This window comes from Ranitomeya imitator, chromosome 7, assembly GCF_032444005.1.
Source record: "Ranitomeya imitator isolate aRanImi1 chromosome 7, aRanImi1.pri, whole genome shotgun sequence".
Lineage (NCBI taxonomy): Eukaryota > Metazoa > Chordata > Amphibia > Anura > Dendrobatidae > Ranitomeya > Ranitomeya imitator.
Genome location: NC_091288.1, coordinates 211,772,617 through 211,787,127, shown reverse-complemented (window position 1 = coordinate 211,787,127; position 14,511 = coordinate 211,772,617). Strand labels below are relative to the sequence as shown.

The window sequence follows — 14,511 nt, the reverse complement described above, 5'->3', positions numbered from 1 at the left end:
AACTACTATAATACTGCCCCTATGTACAAGAATATAACTACTATAATACTGCCTCCTATGTACAAGAATATAACTACTATAATACTGCCCCTATGTACAAGAATATAACTACTATAATACTGCCCCTATGTACAAGAATATAACTACTATAATACTGCCCCTATGTACAAGAATATAACTACTATAATACTGCTCCTATGTACAAGAATATAACTACTATAATACTGCCCCTATGTACAAGAATATAACTACTATAATACCGCCCCTATGTACAAGAATATAACTACTATAATACTGCTCCCATGTACAAGAATATAACTACTATAATACTGCCCCTATGTACAAGAATATAACTACTATAATACCGCCCCTATGTACAAGAATATAACTACTATAATACTGCCCCTATGTACAAGAATATAACTACTATAATACTGCTCACTATGTACAAGAATATAACTACTATAATGCTGCCCCCTCTGTACAAGAATATAACTACTATAATACTGCCCCCTATGTACAAGAATATAACTACTATAATACTGCCCCTATGTACAAGAATATAACTACTATAATACTGCCCCTATATACAAGAATATAACTGCTATAATACTGCTCCCTATGTACAGGAATATAACTACTACAATACTGCCCCTATATACAAGAATATAACTACTATAATACTGCCCCCTATGTACAGGAATATAACTACTATATGCTCTTATCTTCAGATTGATGGGGTAAATGTTTTCCGCGACTCACTGAATTGACTATGGGGCATCAGTTAGGGGTTTCTATATTCTCAGATCAGCAGGAGACTGGAATGTAAACTGCAGTTTTTCTTGGAGAACATATACTGTACATCTGGACTGTCCTATATATAGACAGTGATTTGTGTATTCCTGCCTCCCCGCCGAGTGGTACATTCCGTTCTTTACTTTATCGTAATCGTTAACAAAATGTGGGAAGTTAATCTACTGTTGTCCTCCAGCAAATCAAATACTGGATTGGATGTTAAAAGGAAATGAGTGACTGTGACTGGTGACTATTTTGCAAAATATTTTCATAATTTTTTTTGTAGTAATATAATTTGACTTCCAAAAGTAAACAAAAAATGAAGAAATTCTTCAACTTGCACTTAAAACTCTCCAACGTAGTTTTGCATGCATCTCCTAGGCAGATGTACGTGTTTCCAAGATTACTGGCTACAAACACCCATGTTGGCTCTATAAAAATGAAGAGGATTATTATTATTATTATTATTATTATTATATTAGAATCACTATAGGGGTCTTTACTACAGGAGGTTATTTGTAGTCTGTAACCATAGAGACACAAAATGTGTTTACATAAAAGGATCATTGTGATCCATATAAAGGGGCAGCCCTCCTTTACATTCACATCACCTAATCGTTCATATGAGAAGGGGTCGTCCACAGCAGTATGATTGATAAGCGATTGTTTCTCCATGGTTATAAAGTAGAACAGCCCTTTAACCCCTTAGCGACCCCCGATACGCCTTTTAACGGCGGCCGCTAAGGGTACTTAAACCACAGCGCCGTTAATTAACGGCGCTGTGGAAAAAGTGAATAGCGCCCCCCAGAGTCGGATTTTCTCTGGGGTCTCGGCTGCCGGGGGTAGCCGAGACCCCAAAGAACATGATTCGGGGGGTTTTGTACCGACCCCGCATTTGCGATCGCCGGTAATTAACCGTTTACCGGCGATCGCAAAAAAACCCAAAAAACCGCGATCTCTTTTTAATTTCTCTGTCCTCCGATGTGATCGCACATCGGAGGACAGAGAAAGGGGGTCCCAGATAGCCCCCCGATACTCACCTATCTCCCCCGGTGCTCCTCGTGGCTCCCGGTGGGCGCCGCCATCTTCAAAATGGCGGGCGCATGCGCAGTGCGCCCGCCGGCCGGCCCCAGGAGAATCTTTGGGGTCTCGGCTGCCGGGGGTAGCCGAGACCCCAAAGAGCATGATCGGGGTCGGTTTTACCGACCCCTGTTTTGCGATCGCCGGTTATTAACTGTTTACCGGCGACCGCAAAAAAAAAAAAAAAGTCAAAGTGTAATTCTCTGTCCTCTGATGTGATCGCACATCAGAGGACAGAGAAATAGGGGGATTCGGGGACCCTGCCATACTCACCTGTGTCCCTGGGTCCTCCTGCTGCTCATCCTGGCCGCCGGCAAAAGAAAATGGCGGGCGCATGCGCAGTGCGCCCGCCATCTGTCTCCATCTGCCGGCCGGCAGGAGAACAGCAGTTGGGGCTAAAATTAGGGTTAGGGCTAGGGTTAGGGTTAGGCCTAGGGTTAGGGTTAGGGCTAGGGTTAGGGCTAAGGCTAGGGTTAGGGCGAAGGTTAGGGTTAGGGTTGGGGCTAAATTCAGGGTTAGGGTTCTTTCACACTTACGTCGGTACGGGGCCGTCGCAATGCGTCGGCCCGACATACCGATGCACGTTGTGAAAATTGTGCACAACGTGGGCAGCGGATGTAGTTTTTCAACTCATCCGCTGCCCAATCTATGTCCTGGGGAGGAGGGGGCGGAGTTACGGCCACGCATGTGCGGTCAGAAATGGCGGACGCGACATACAAAAAAACGTTATATTGAACGTTTTTTGTGCCGACGGTCCGCCAAAACACAACTGATCCAGTGCACGACGGACGCGACGTGTGGCCATCCGTCACGATCCGTCGGCAATACAAGTCTATGGGCAAAAAACGCATCCTGCGGGCACATTTGGAGGATCCGTTTTTTGTCCAAAACGACGGATTGCGACGGATGCCATACGACGCAAGTGTGAAAGTAGCCTTAGGGCTAGGGTTAGGGTTGGGGCTAAAGTTAGGGCTAGGGTTGGGGCTAAAGTTAGGGTTAGATTTGGGATTAGGGTTAGGGTTTGGATTAGAGTTGGTATTAGGGTTAGGGTTGGCATTAGGGTTACGCTTGGGATTAGGTTTGGGATTAGGGTTAAGGTTAGGGTTGTGATTAGGGGTGTATTGGGATTAGGGTTAGGTTTGAGGTTAGGGTTGAGATTAGGATTAGGGTTGTGTTGGATTTAGGGTTTTGATTAGGGTTATGGTTAGGGTTGACATTAGGGTTGTTTTGGGGTAAGGGTTGTGATTATAGTTAGGGTTAGTGATTAGGATTATGGATTGGGTTGGGATTAGGATAAGGGGTGTGTTGGGGTTAGGGTTGGAGCTAGAATTAGGGGGTTTCCACTGTTTAGTTACATCAGGGGGTCTCCAAACACGACAGCCAATTTTGCGCTCAGAAAGTCAAATGGTGCTCCCTCCCTTCCGAGCTCTGCCGTGCGCCCAAACAGTGGGTTACCCCCACATATGGGGCATCAGCGTACTTGGGATACATTGGACAACAACTTTTAGGGTCCAATTTCTCCTGTTACCCTTGTGAAAATAAAAACTTGGGGGCTACAAAATCTTTTTTGTGGAAAAAAAAATATTTTTTTATTTTCACGACTCTGCATTCTAAACTTCTGTGAAGCACTTGGGCATTCAAAGTTCTCACCACACATCTAGATAAGTTCCTTGGGGGGTCTAGTTTCCAAAATGGGGTCACTTGAGGGGGGTTACTACTGTTTAGGTACATCAGGGGCTCTGCAAACGCAACATAATGCCCACAGACCATTCTATCTAAGTCTGCATTCCAAAACGGCGCTCCTTCCCTTCCGAGCTCTGCCGTGCGCCCAAACAGTGGTTTACCCCCACATATGGGGCATTAGCATACTCGGGATAAATTGGACAACAACTTTTGGGGTCCAATTACTCCTGTTACCCTTGTGAAAATAAAAACTTGGGGGCTACAAAATCTTTTTTGTGGAAAAAAAAATATTTTTTTATTTTCACGACTCTGCATTCTAAACTTTTGTGAAGCACTTGGGCATTCAAAGTTCTCACCACACATCTAGATAAGGTCCATGGGGGGTCTAGTTTCCAAAATGGGGTTACTTGTGGGGGGTTTCCACTGTTTAGGCACATCAGGGGCTCTCCAAACGCGACATGGCGTCCAATCTCAATTCCAGCCAATTCTGCATTGAAAAAGTCAAACGGCGCTCCTTCACTTCCAAGTTCTGCGGTGCGCCCAAACAGTGGTTTACCCCCACATATGGGGTATTGGCGTATTCAGGAGAAATTGCATAACAAAATTTATGGTTACATTTCTGTTTTTACACTTGTGAAAATAAAAAAAATGGTTCTGAATTAAAATGTTTGCAAAAAAAAGTTAAATGTTCATTTTTTCCTTCCACATTGTTTCAGTTCCTGTGAAGCACGTAAAGGGTTAATAAACTTCTTGAATGTGGTTTTGAGAACCTTGAGGGGTGTAGTTTTTAGAATGGTGTCACACTTGGTTATTTTCTATCATATAGACCCCTCAAAATGACTTCAAATGTGATGTGGTCCCTAAAAAAAAATGGTGTTGTAAAAATGAGAAATTGCTGGTCAACTTTTAACCCTGATAACTCCCTAACAAAAACAAAATTTGTTTCCAAAATTGTGCTGATGTAAAGTAGACATGTGGGAAATGTTATTTATTAACCATTTTTCGTGACATATCTCTCTGATTTAAGGGCATAAAAATACAAAGTTTGAAAATTGCAAAATTTTAAAAATTTTCGCCATATTTCCGTTTTTTTCATAAATAATCGCAAGTAATATCGAAGTAATGTTACCACTAACATGAAGTACAATATGTCACGAAAAAACAGTCTCAGAATCAGCGGGATCCGTTGAAGCGTTCCAGAGTTATAACCTCATAAAATGACAGTGGTCAGAATTGCAAAAATTGGCTCGGTCATTAAGTACCAAATTGGCTCTGTCACTAAGGGGTTAAGAAAACCTGTCTCAACTACAATACTATGCAAAACTTTTAGGCAGAGACAGGAGCATCTGTACAAGCCTGATACACAGAAGATCGGGGGTCACTTCTCCAAGATGTTTGGAGCAACTTTCTGACGAGATCCTCCATACCCTGTGTACAAGAGACAAGATGAAGTGATGGAAGCGACGGGCAGTCACCAGATACTGATGATGGAGGTGACGGGTGGTCACCAGATACTGATGATGGAGGTGATGGGTGGTCACCAGATACTGATGATGGAGGTGACGGGCGGTCACCAGATACTGATGATGGAGGTGATGGGTGGTCACCAGATACTGATGATGGAGGTGACGGGTGGTCACCAGATACTGATGATGGAGGTGATGGGTGGTCACCAGATACTGATGATGGAGGTGACGGGTGGTCACCAGATACTGATGATGGAGGTGATGGGTGGTCACCAGATACTGATGATGGAGGTGACGGGTGGTCACCAGATACTGATGATGGAGGTGATGGGTGGTCACCAGATACTGATGATGGAGGTGACGGGTGGTCACCAGATACTGATGATGGAGGTGATGGGTGGTCACCAGATACTGATGATGGAGGTGATGGGTGGTCACCAGATACTGATGATGGAGGTGACGGGTGGTCACCAGATACTGATGATGGAGGTGATGGGGGGTCACCAGATACTGATGATGGAGGTGACGGGTGGTCACCAGATACTGATGATGGAGGTGATGGGTGGTCACCAGATACTGATGATGGAGGTGATGGGTGGTCACCAGATACTGATGATGGAGGTGATGGGTGGTCACCAGATACTGATGATGGAGGTGACGGGTGGTCACCAGATACTGATGATGGAGGTGATGGGGGGTCACCAGATACTGATGATGGAGGTGACGGGTGGTCACCAGATACTGATGATGGAGGTGACGGGCGGTCACCAGATACTGATGATGGAGGTGACGGGTGGTCACCAGATACTGATGATGGAGGTGACGGGTGGTCACCAGATACTGATGATGGAGGTGACGGGTGGTCACCAGATACTGATGATGGAGGTGATGGACGATCACCAGATACTGATGATGGAGGTGATGGACGATCACCAGATACTGATGATGGAGGTGACGGGCGGTCACCAGATACTGATGATGGAGGTGACGGGCGGTCACCAGATACTGATGATGGTGGTGACGGGTGGTCACCAGATACTGATGATGGAGGTGACGGGCGGTACACAAAATACTGATGATGGAGGTGACGGGCAGTCACCAGATACTGATAATAGAGGTGACGGGTGGTCACCAGATACTGATGATGGAGGTGACGGGTGGTCACCAGATACTGATGATGGAGGTGACGGGCGGTCACCAGATACTGATGATGGAGGTGACGAGCGGTCACCAGATACTGATGATGGAGGTGATGGGTGGTCACCAGATACTGATGATGGAGGTGATGGGTGGTCACCAGATACTGATGATGGAGGTGATGGGTGGTCACCAGATACTGATGATGGATGTGACGGGTGGTCACCAGATACTGATGATGGAGGTGATGGGGGGTCACCAGATACTGATGATGGAGGTGACGGGCGGTCACCAGATACTGATGATGGAGGTGACGGGCGGTCACCAGATACTGATGATGGAGGTGACGGGTGGTCACCAGATACTGATGATGGAGGTGACGGGTGGTCACCAGATACTGATGATGGAGGTGACGGGTGGTCACCAGATACTGATGATGGAGGTGATGGACGATCACCAGATACTGATGATGGAGGTGACGGGCGGTCACCAGATACTGATGATGGAGGTGACGGGCGGTCACCAGATACTGATGATGGAGGTGACGGGCGGTCACCAGATACTGATGATGGTGGTGACGAGTGGTCACCAGATACTGATGATGGAGGTGACGGGCGGTACACAAAATACTGATGATGGAGGTGACGGGCAGTCACCAGATACTGATAATGGAGGTGACGGGTGGTCACCAGATACTGATGATGGAGGTGACGGGCAGTCACCAGATACTGATAATGGAGGTGACGGGTGGTCACCAGATATTGATGATGGAGGTGACGGGTGGTCACTGGATACTGATGATGGAGGTGACGGGCGGTACACAAAATACTGATGATGGAGGTGACGGGCAGTCACCAGATACTGATAATGGAGGTGACGGGTGGTCACCAGATATTGATGATGGAGGTGACGGGTGGTCACTGGATACTGATGATGGAGGGGACGGGCAGTCACCAGATACTGATGATAGAAGCTTCTTACTCAGCAGTGCTTTTCTTCACCAGCCTAAAACTTTTGCACAGTACAGTACATGGAAAACATCACATTCGCTTTCACCTGTGACACGGCGGCCGGTGAACCGGACTTGCTCTCTCCATCTGACTTTGGTTCTTGTTCTCCTGGTGGAAAGAGGAACGCCGGGCTCGGGCTGGAGTGTCGCTGTCGTCTCATAAATGGGAATACCCTGCCGCAGTAATGGAAGGAAATAAGAGGAGACTTAGACACATCCGATACATCCTAAAAGGGGACGTCCAGGAGTTTAAATGAACCATTTATAAGGAAAGGTTCTGCAACTTTATTTTTCATTTTCAAGACCTCTTCTTTTTGTTGGCGAATGCAAAACCTCTCATATTTACACCTAGTCTTCCTCACACAATTGGGTTTGTTACAATGTATCATTGTAGCTAGGACCTGACCAGTCCTCACATTTACCTGCACGGCACCATAGAAGTAATCTGCAGGGAAATAATGTTGTAAATCCATGTTCTAAGAGGAAGTGCGGCTGCAGACAGAAAATGATGTTATATTCTCCCTGCAGCCTCCAGGGGCAGAGATCAGTCAGCGCTTACTACAAAGTGACCACACGGAAATCACTCCCCGCTGCTCCTCCTGGATTATTAGTGTTCTCTGCACACTCGCCGCACAGACGCTGCACACTCGCCGCACAGACGCTGCACACTCGCCGCACAGACGCTGCCGAGCCAACTGTCAGGAGCGATAGTCCAGAGCAGAGCCCTGCGGACCGTCTCCTATCTGCCGGCATCCCCAACTCTTCTACTGATTAGTCATTCCGGCATCATGCTACTACGAAGATGTCTACTAATTAGAAGAAGAGCCGGTGATGCCGGCAGATAGGGGGAGGACCGCAGGGCCGTGGTCCGGCAGCTGCCGATTATCCGGCTGATCTTTTGCTCAACTCTACTAGGAAGGGTTTTTTTTTTATAGATGAGCAAACAGCCCCCCCCCCCCCGACTCCTCGTCCTCCCACATCTGCATCGATGTATAATCCTCATGCATTGACTTGAACATAGTGAAGTGTTACAGACCCTTTCTTGGACTCAGGAGGAATAAAGGCTTGACCAAGAAGATTCTTGTACATTTCTGATTTCAAGTATCGAGGGAATGAATCCTATAAGACAGAAAAAACAATTAGTGACAACTTTTCCTGTTCCCCCACCGCCGCGGGGGTATGAAGCACATAAACACTATGTGTATATCAGGGGTACTAGGTGCACCATGACTGGGTATATATTGGGGTACTAGGTGCACCATGACTGGGTGTACACCAAGGGTACTAGGTGCACCATGATGGTATATAATCGAGTACTAGGTGCACCATGGCTGGGTATATATATTGGGGTACTAGGTGCTTCATGACTGGGTGTATATTGGGGTAATTGGTGCACCATGACTGGGTATATATATTGGGGTACTAGGTGCTTCATGACTGGGTGTATATTGGGGTACTAGGTCCACCATGACTGGGTATATATTGGGGTACTAGGTCCACAATGATTGGGGATATATTGGGGTACTAGGTCCACAATGACTGGGTGTATATTGGGGTACTAGGTGCACCATGACTGGGTGTATATTGGGGTACTAGGTGTACCATGACTGGGTGTATATTGTACTAGGTGCACCATGACTGGGTGTATATTGGGGTACTAAGTGCTTCATGACTGGATGTATTTTGGGGTACAAGGTCCACCATGACTGTGTGTATATTTGGGTACTAGGTGCACCATGACTGGGTGTATATTGGAGTACTAGGTGTTTCATGACTGTGTACATTGGGGTACTAAGTGAACTATGACTGGGTGTATATTGGAGTACTAGGTGCACCATGACTGGGTGTATATTGGGGTACTAGGTGCACCATGACTGGGTATATTTTGGGGTACAAGGTGCACCATGACTGGGTGTATATTGGGGTACTAGGTGCACCATGACTGGGTGTATATTGGGATACTAGGTGCTTCATGACTGGGTGTATATTGTGGTACTAGGTGCACCCTGACTGGGTATATATTGGGGTACTAGGTGCATCATGACTGTGTGTATATTGGGTACTAGATGCACCATGACTGGGTGTACACCAAGGGTACTAGGTGCATCATAACTGGGTGTATACTGGGGTACTAGGTGCACATGACTGGGTATATATTGGAGTACTAGGTGCACCATGACTGGGTATATATTGGTTTACTAGGTGCTTCATGACTGGGTGTATATTGGGGTAATAGGTGCACCATGACTGGGTATATACCAGGGGTATTAGGTGCACCATGACTGGGTATATATTGGGGTACTAGGTGCTTCATTACTGTATATTGGGGTACTAGGTCCACCATTACTGGGTGTATATTGGGGTACTGGGTACTTCATGACTGGGTGTATATTGGGGTAATAGGTGCACCATGAGTGGGTGTATATTGGGGTACTAAATGTACCATGACTGGGTGTATATTGGGGTACTTGGTGCTTCATGACTGGATGTATTTTGGGGTACTAGGTCCACCATGACTGGGTGTATATTGGGGTACTAGGTGCACCATGATGGTGTATATTGGGGGACTAGGTGCACCATGACTGGGTGTATATTGGGGTACTAGGAGCTCCATGACTTGGTGTATATTGGATTATTAGGTGCACCATGACTGGGTGTATATTGGGGTACTAGGCGCACCATGACTGGGTATATATTTGGGTACCAGATCCACCTTTTCAGGCCTCCAGGAGTAAATCACAAATGCAGCATTGATTCCTGAAGTGAAATCACCAGTTAGACAAGACAGTGCACCGCCATGGTCCGGAATAACATTGCTTTACCGATGACAGCCCATTATACCCAACACTGAAGCCAGGAGTGAGCCATCTCCAGCTATAAATCCCTGCTTAGCTGAGCTACAAAGATGGATAAATGCCGGCGGCTAAAACTGGACCCAGATAAAGCTAAAGTCCGTTTGGTAGGAAGTCGGCACCTAACCCAACAATGGCAGCTCCAACGCCTCTGTCCCTGGAAACACGACCCTTTAGGCTTCAGACCAGGGGGACGTAGGAAAAAGAGTTTGGAGCGCATGAAGACCAAATGGCTGAATAGGCGAGCAGCGAGATGAGTAGTTGTATATTTTAACCCTTTTCCCGACACTTTACAATTCAGCAAATAAGCTAAACAGGTAAATAAATCGATTTGAGAGGATAACACACAAATCCCCAAGTCCAGGGACAGATATTCACACTAACACCAGAAAAATTAAAGCAAAAAGTAAAGCACCCTCCTCCTGTCCGGTAATTATAGAGGCAACACAAGGGGATGTTTTTAAAAAAAACCTCGTAGTATTGTTGTCGCTCATAATCCATTATTTCCTACTCACCCACCATCACCCCTGGAAGACCCTGCGGAGCCACACAAAAAGCTCATTACCCGGCACGAGGCACGGCAAACCTAGTCTATATCATTAACCAGAATTTACAGGGAACTTGACACCAGAATAGCCTCTTTAGATGGCGTTGTCCAAAATTAAAATCGGGCCCCTTTTTTTCTGGTACTGAGGGTCTGACATCTGCAACTTTTTTACTTTCTCCCTTAAATTCAATGTCCGCTCTTAAACACTTGTTTATTCAATCTAGATTGTTTAAAAATGTTGTGATGAATAATTTTATATATATATCAATTATTCCTGATACAAAGCTCCAAATCCTCAGCATTCACCTAGTCAAAATTACATAAATTGAGTACCTGCAGACACCACTAGAGGGAGATCACTGCATACAGTTAATGCATAGAGCTCAATAGTAAATCTGTATGCATTAGGCTCCCCCTAGTGGTGACTGCTGGAAAGTGTACTGGGCCACAAAATGACATGGTGAAAAAAAGGAGGATATTTAATTAAAAGTAGAAGCGAATGTTCAATTACGGTGCTCATCGAGAATTGACTCTCAAAGTGCATAAATTATATATATCTGATAGCCCCCTCATCCCACTCTGAACCAAAGTGCCTAAACATCAATCATTTGTGAGGGGGTCACAAAAAAAACAGGGAACGTCCTCCTCATCCTCTCTTCAATATTCACCTGGCTGCATTAATTACACCCAGCTATCAATATTCTTTTGTTCCCTCCAGTAGGGAGCACCACTGGGTAGATGCAGAAAATTCCAGCTCTCTATAAAGCAACACTAGCAGTGAATTTTTTTGAAAACCCACCTTTTTCATCAACATGTAGATATGCATTTGGGCATCATCTAACACATAACGATGAGGATTCTTTATACCTTCTAATGTCTTCTCCATTGTCTTGCTGTCAATGTTTACCCAGCGAGTTGCTCCGGGCGCCAAAAAAAGCCTAAAAACAAGATGGCACCATTCAAAAACTTCCTACTCTGTGGACAAAAAAAAATCCCAAACCTTACCTGCCCAGGTGGTGCTAAGGTACTCTAATGACTTATTCATCACCTTGCTGTCAGCACTCCCCCCCACCCCGATTGTCACTAACAATGGGTAAAGTTAACCACACCACTTGGGACAATAATGGGTAAAGGGCATGCTTTGGGAATTGGTGGGTTTCCTCCTAAAACCTGTGCTTTGGGAATTATGCTATTGAGTCCACCAAAGGGTCACATGCATGCCTCCAGATAGACAACCATGGATAACGTCAACACCACCATTAAGAATTATAATGGTCAAGAGACTTGCTTCACTCCAACCCTTTCCTAAGATTTAAGAAACCACAGTTCTGTAATTGGTGGGTTTCCTCCCAAACCTTTGTGTTGGTAATGATGCAGTTGGGTTCAACAAAACACCATATGCATGTTTCCAGGCAGACCAACCATGGATAAAGTCAACCCCACCATTAGGGGCTGGAAGGGCTATGGTGCATGCTTCAAGGCAACTCTTTCCTAAGATTTAAGAAGTCACGGTTCTATAATTGGTGGGTTTCCTCCTAAACCTATGCCTTGGGAATAATGCTATTGGGTCCACCAAAAACCCATATGCACGCCAACCATGGGTAAAGTCAATGCCGCCTCTAGGGTTCAGACGATGTAAGAGAACATTCCTCAATTTAAGTCTTCTTCAAGACCCGAGAAATCATAATTCTGTAAATGGTGTGTTTCCTCCTAAACCTGACCTTTGGAAATTATACTATTCGGTACACCAAACTCCCATTTCTCCACCTATTGGCATATCAACCATGAGTTAAGTCAAGCCCGCCACTAGGAACCATAAGTGGTAAAGGGCATGCTTTAAGTTAAGTCTTTCCTAAGACCTAAGAAGTCTTAATTCTGTAACTAGTGGGTTTCCTCCTAGGCCGGTCCCTTGGAATTTATCCTACTGAATTGGCCCATCAAAGCCCCCCAAGGTGAAAAGAGCCCTTAACTGATTTTCCTACAACCACTTCCCCATTTGTGTATTGACCCCCAATACCAACCCATCCTCAGACTGGATCTACAAGAGTGGACCGTAGAACCAATCCTTCCTTAGTAAGGACTAGAATGGACCTTCGTAGACCTTACATGGGTCGGCCCACAACGTCCAGATTATTGGGCTTCTTTCCTTTTTACTTTTCTGGCCTCATTCTTTTGAGCATGTAATAATCCAGTCACATTATAACCTGGCATTACTGGCATCGTCCCAAGAACGAGACTTATTTCATCTTTTAATTATGGACCCAATGAAGAAACGTCCCTGGTATGATACACTTTTTCCATATCCAGGCCAGCCAAGAACTTTTTAACACTTTCAGATGACTGAAGCCATCTGGAAGACTTTAGACAAAGAGCCGCTACATTGCCGACTTACTCATAGACGGACTGAACCGTAGAGGCCACTTTAGACTGCTCCCCGTATCGTAGCTCCTCGCATGCTTCCCAAAAACACAGATTTTCAGCTACAAAGAAAACAAAATGCTACATTTTTGAGCCTTCACTACAACTTTTCAATCAGGACAACAGAAACCATTTCGAGACTGATACTCACCACTAAACTCCTTCTCCAAAAATTGCAAAAACTCCTTTCGACCCCGCTGGTCATTCAAGACCTCCATGAAATTAAAAGTCCACCGTTCCACCCGCAGTTGAGATGGCATTGGGACCCTTTGGGTGATATTAAATATAAGCGTGATGCATACGTTTTTGATCCCCCAACTTCACATTTGGGAAGGGGTGCACCAATGTTTTTGCTTAGTGCCGGATGTTTAATTTTTCAGTTCACTGCCTGAGTTTTACGTACATGGGAGCGTTCATGGTCCAGTACATGACATCGTCCGTGATCCATGGGTTACTGGGCAGGCAGCCAGACATAATGGGATCATGCGGGAGATATTGCTCGCTGAACTTAAGAAACCTACGAGAGAGATGGGAAAGGAACGAAGCACAAAGTTACAAAGTGCTCTCTCTGCTGCAGATCTGCATCCCTCTAAAAAAACAAATATTCTTAATTCTTTGTGGCGTCCTTGGAGTTGTAAATGATCCACGCTGACTTTGGCTGTCAAGATGTAACATATGGGTAAGAACATCCTGAGAATTAATTTTTTTGTGCTCAGATTGGAACTTAATGTTTCATGTATAAGTGACGAAGGAATGGGCCTACAGGACCCTGCCGGAGAAGGTGCAAGGGGCTAAGGACTAAGCATGGTTTCTTGACTTTGAAGGTCCTGCTCCAAGCATTCAGGTTGGAGAACCTGAGGAGGAACATGTTCAACTTCATAGGCTCCATGCGAAGGAGGCCCATGGAAAGAAGAACCCACCTTATGTTGGTCCAATCCCTTTTCCTGCAAGAAGGTTCCCAGTGTTGAGCTCACTTAGCTACTGGCACCACAAGGAGGACTAATCTTAGGGTTGCATCCATTCCCATGTAATAAAGATGGGCCATAAGCTGTGCCCGGTCTGAAATCACACGTGGGCCCCGATGCCTGAGCGACATCCAGAGGCCCACAACAAGAGGGCAGTGTAATAAAACGTACATCGTTGGTGGGGACACAGATTTTGCAATGGAAGCCTAGAAGTTAAGGGCTATCAAAAGCGGTAGGAAATTAAAGAAAATAGGCACCTGGCCATTATGAACCACCATCATGGGGGCAATATTATGATTTCTGTTATGTAACTCACCCTTCTAGACAGATGGATGATTTCACTCTCGTTCGTGCCATGGCTTTTTTCAGGTACTCCATCTAGCAGCAAAACAAAAAATAATGTTACTTATTCTTCATTGGCAGCCAGGAGATCAAGTTACATCTCAGCTGCCGAAATCCAATACCACCACCATGCAATAAATATATGGTAAAGAGCCAGTGCCAAGCAATAACATTTTACAGTGCACGTATCATACTGCTATACAGTGGTCAAATAATA

The 14,511-nt window shown here is 45.4% G+C and overlaps 1 protein-coding gene across 2 annotated transcripts in view; it reads right to left on the bottom strand.

Moving 5' to 3' along the window:
- RGS11 (regulator of G protein signaling 11) overlaps positions 1-14,511 on the bottom strand; it is a 97,498-nt gene that overhangs the window by 12,767 nt on the left and 70,220 nt on the right. For both annotated transcript variants that reach the window (XM_069734720.1, XM_069734719.1), the window contains exons 11-17: positions 14,269-14,330; positions 13,391-13,504; positions 13,139-13,254; positions 12,962-13,049; positions 11,369-11,507; positions 8,207-8,289; positions 7,218-7,344 (exon numbers count right to left, since the gene is read on the bottom strand). In XM_069734720.1, the coding sequence (XP_069590821.1) occupies positions 7,218-7,344; positions 8,207-8,289; positions 11,369-11,507; positions 12,962-13,049; positions 13,139-13,254; positions 13,391-13,504; positions 14,269-14,330 (729 nt within the window). The remainder of the gene's footprint in view (positions 1-7,217; positions 7,345-8,206; positions 8,290-11,368; positions 11,508-12,961; positions 13,050-13,138; positions 13,255-13,390; positions 13,505-14,268; positions 14,331-14,511) is intronic.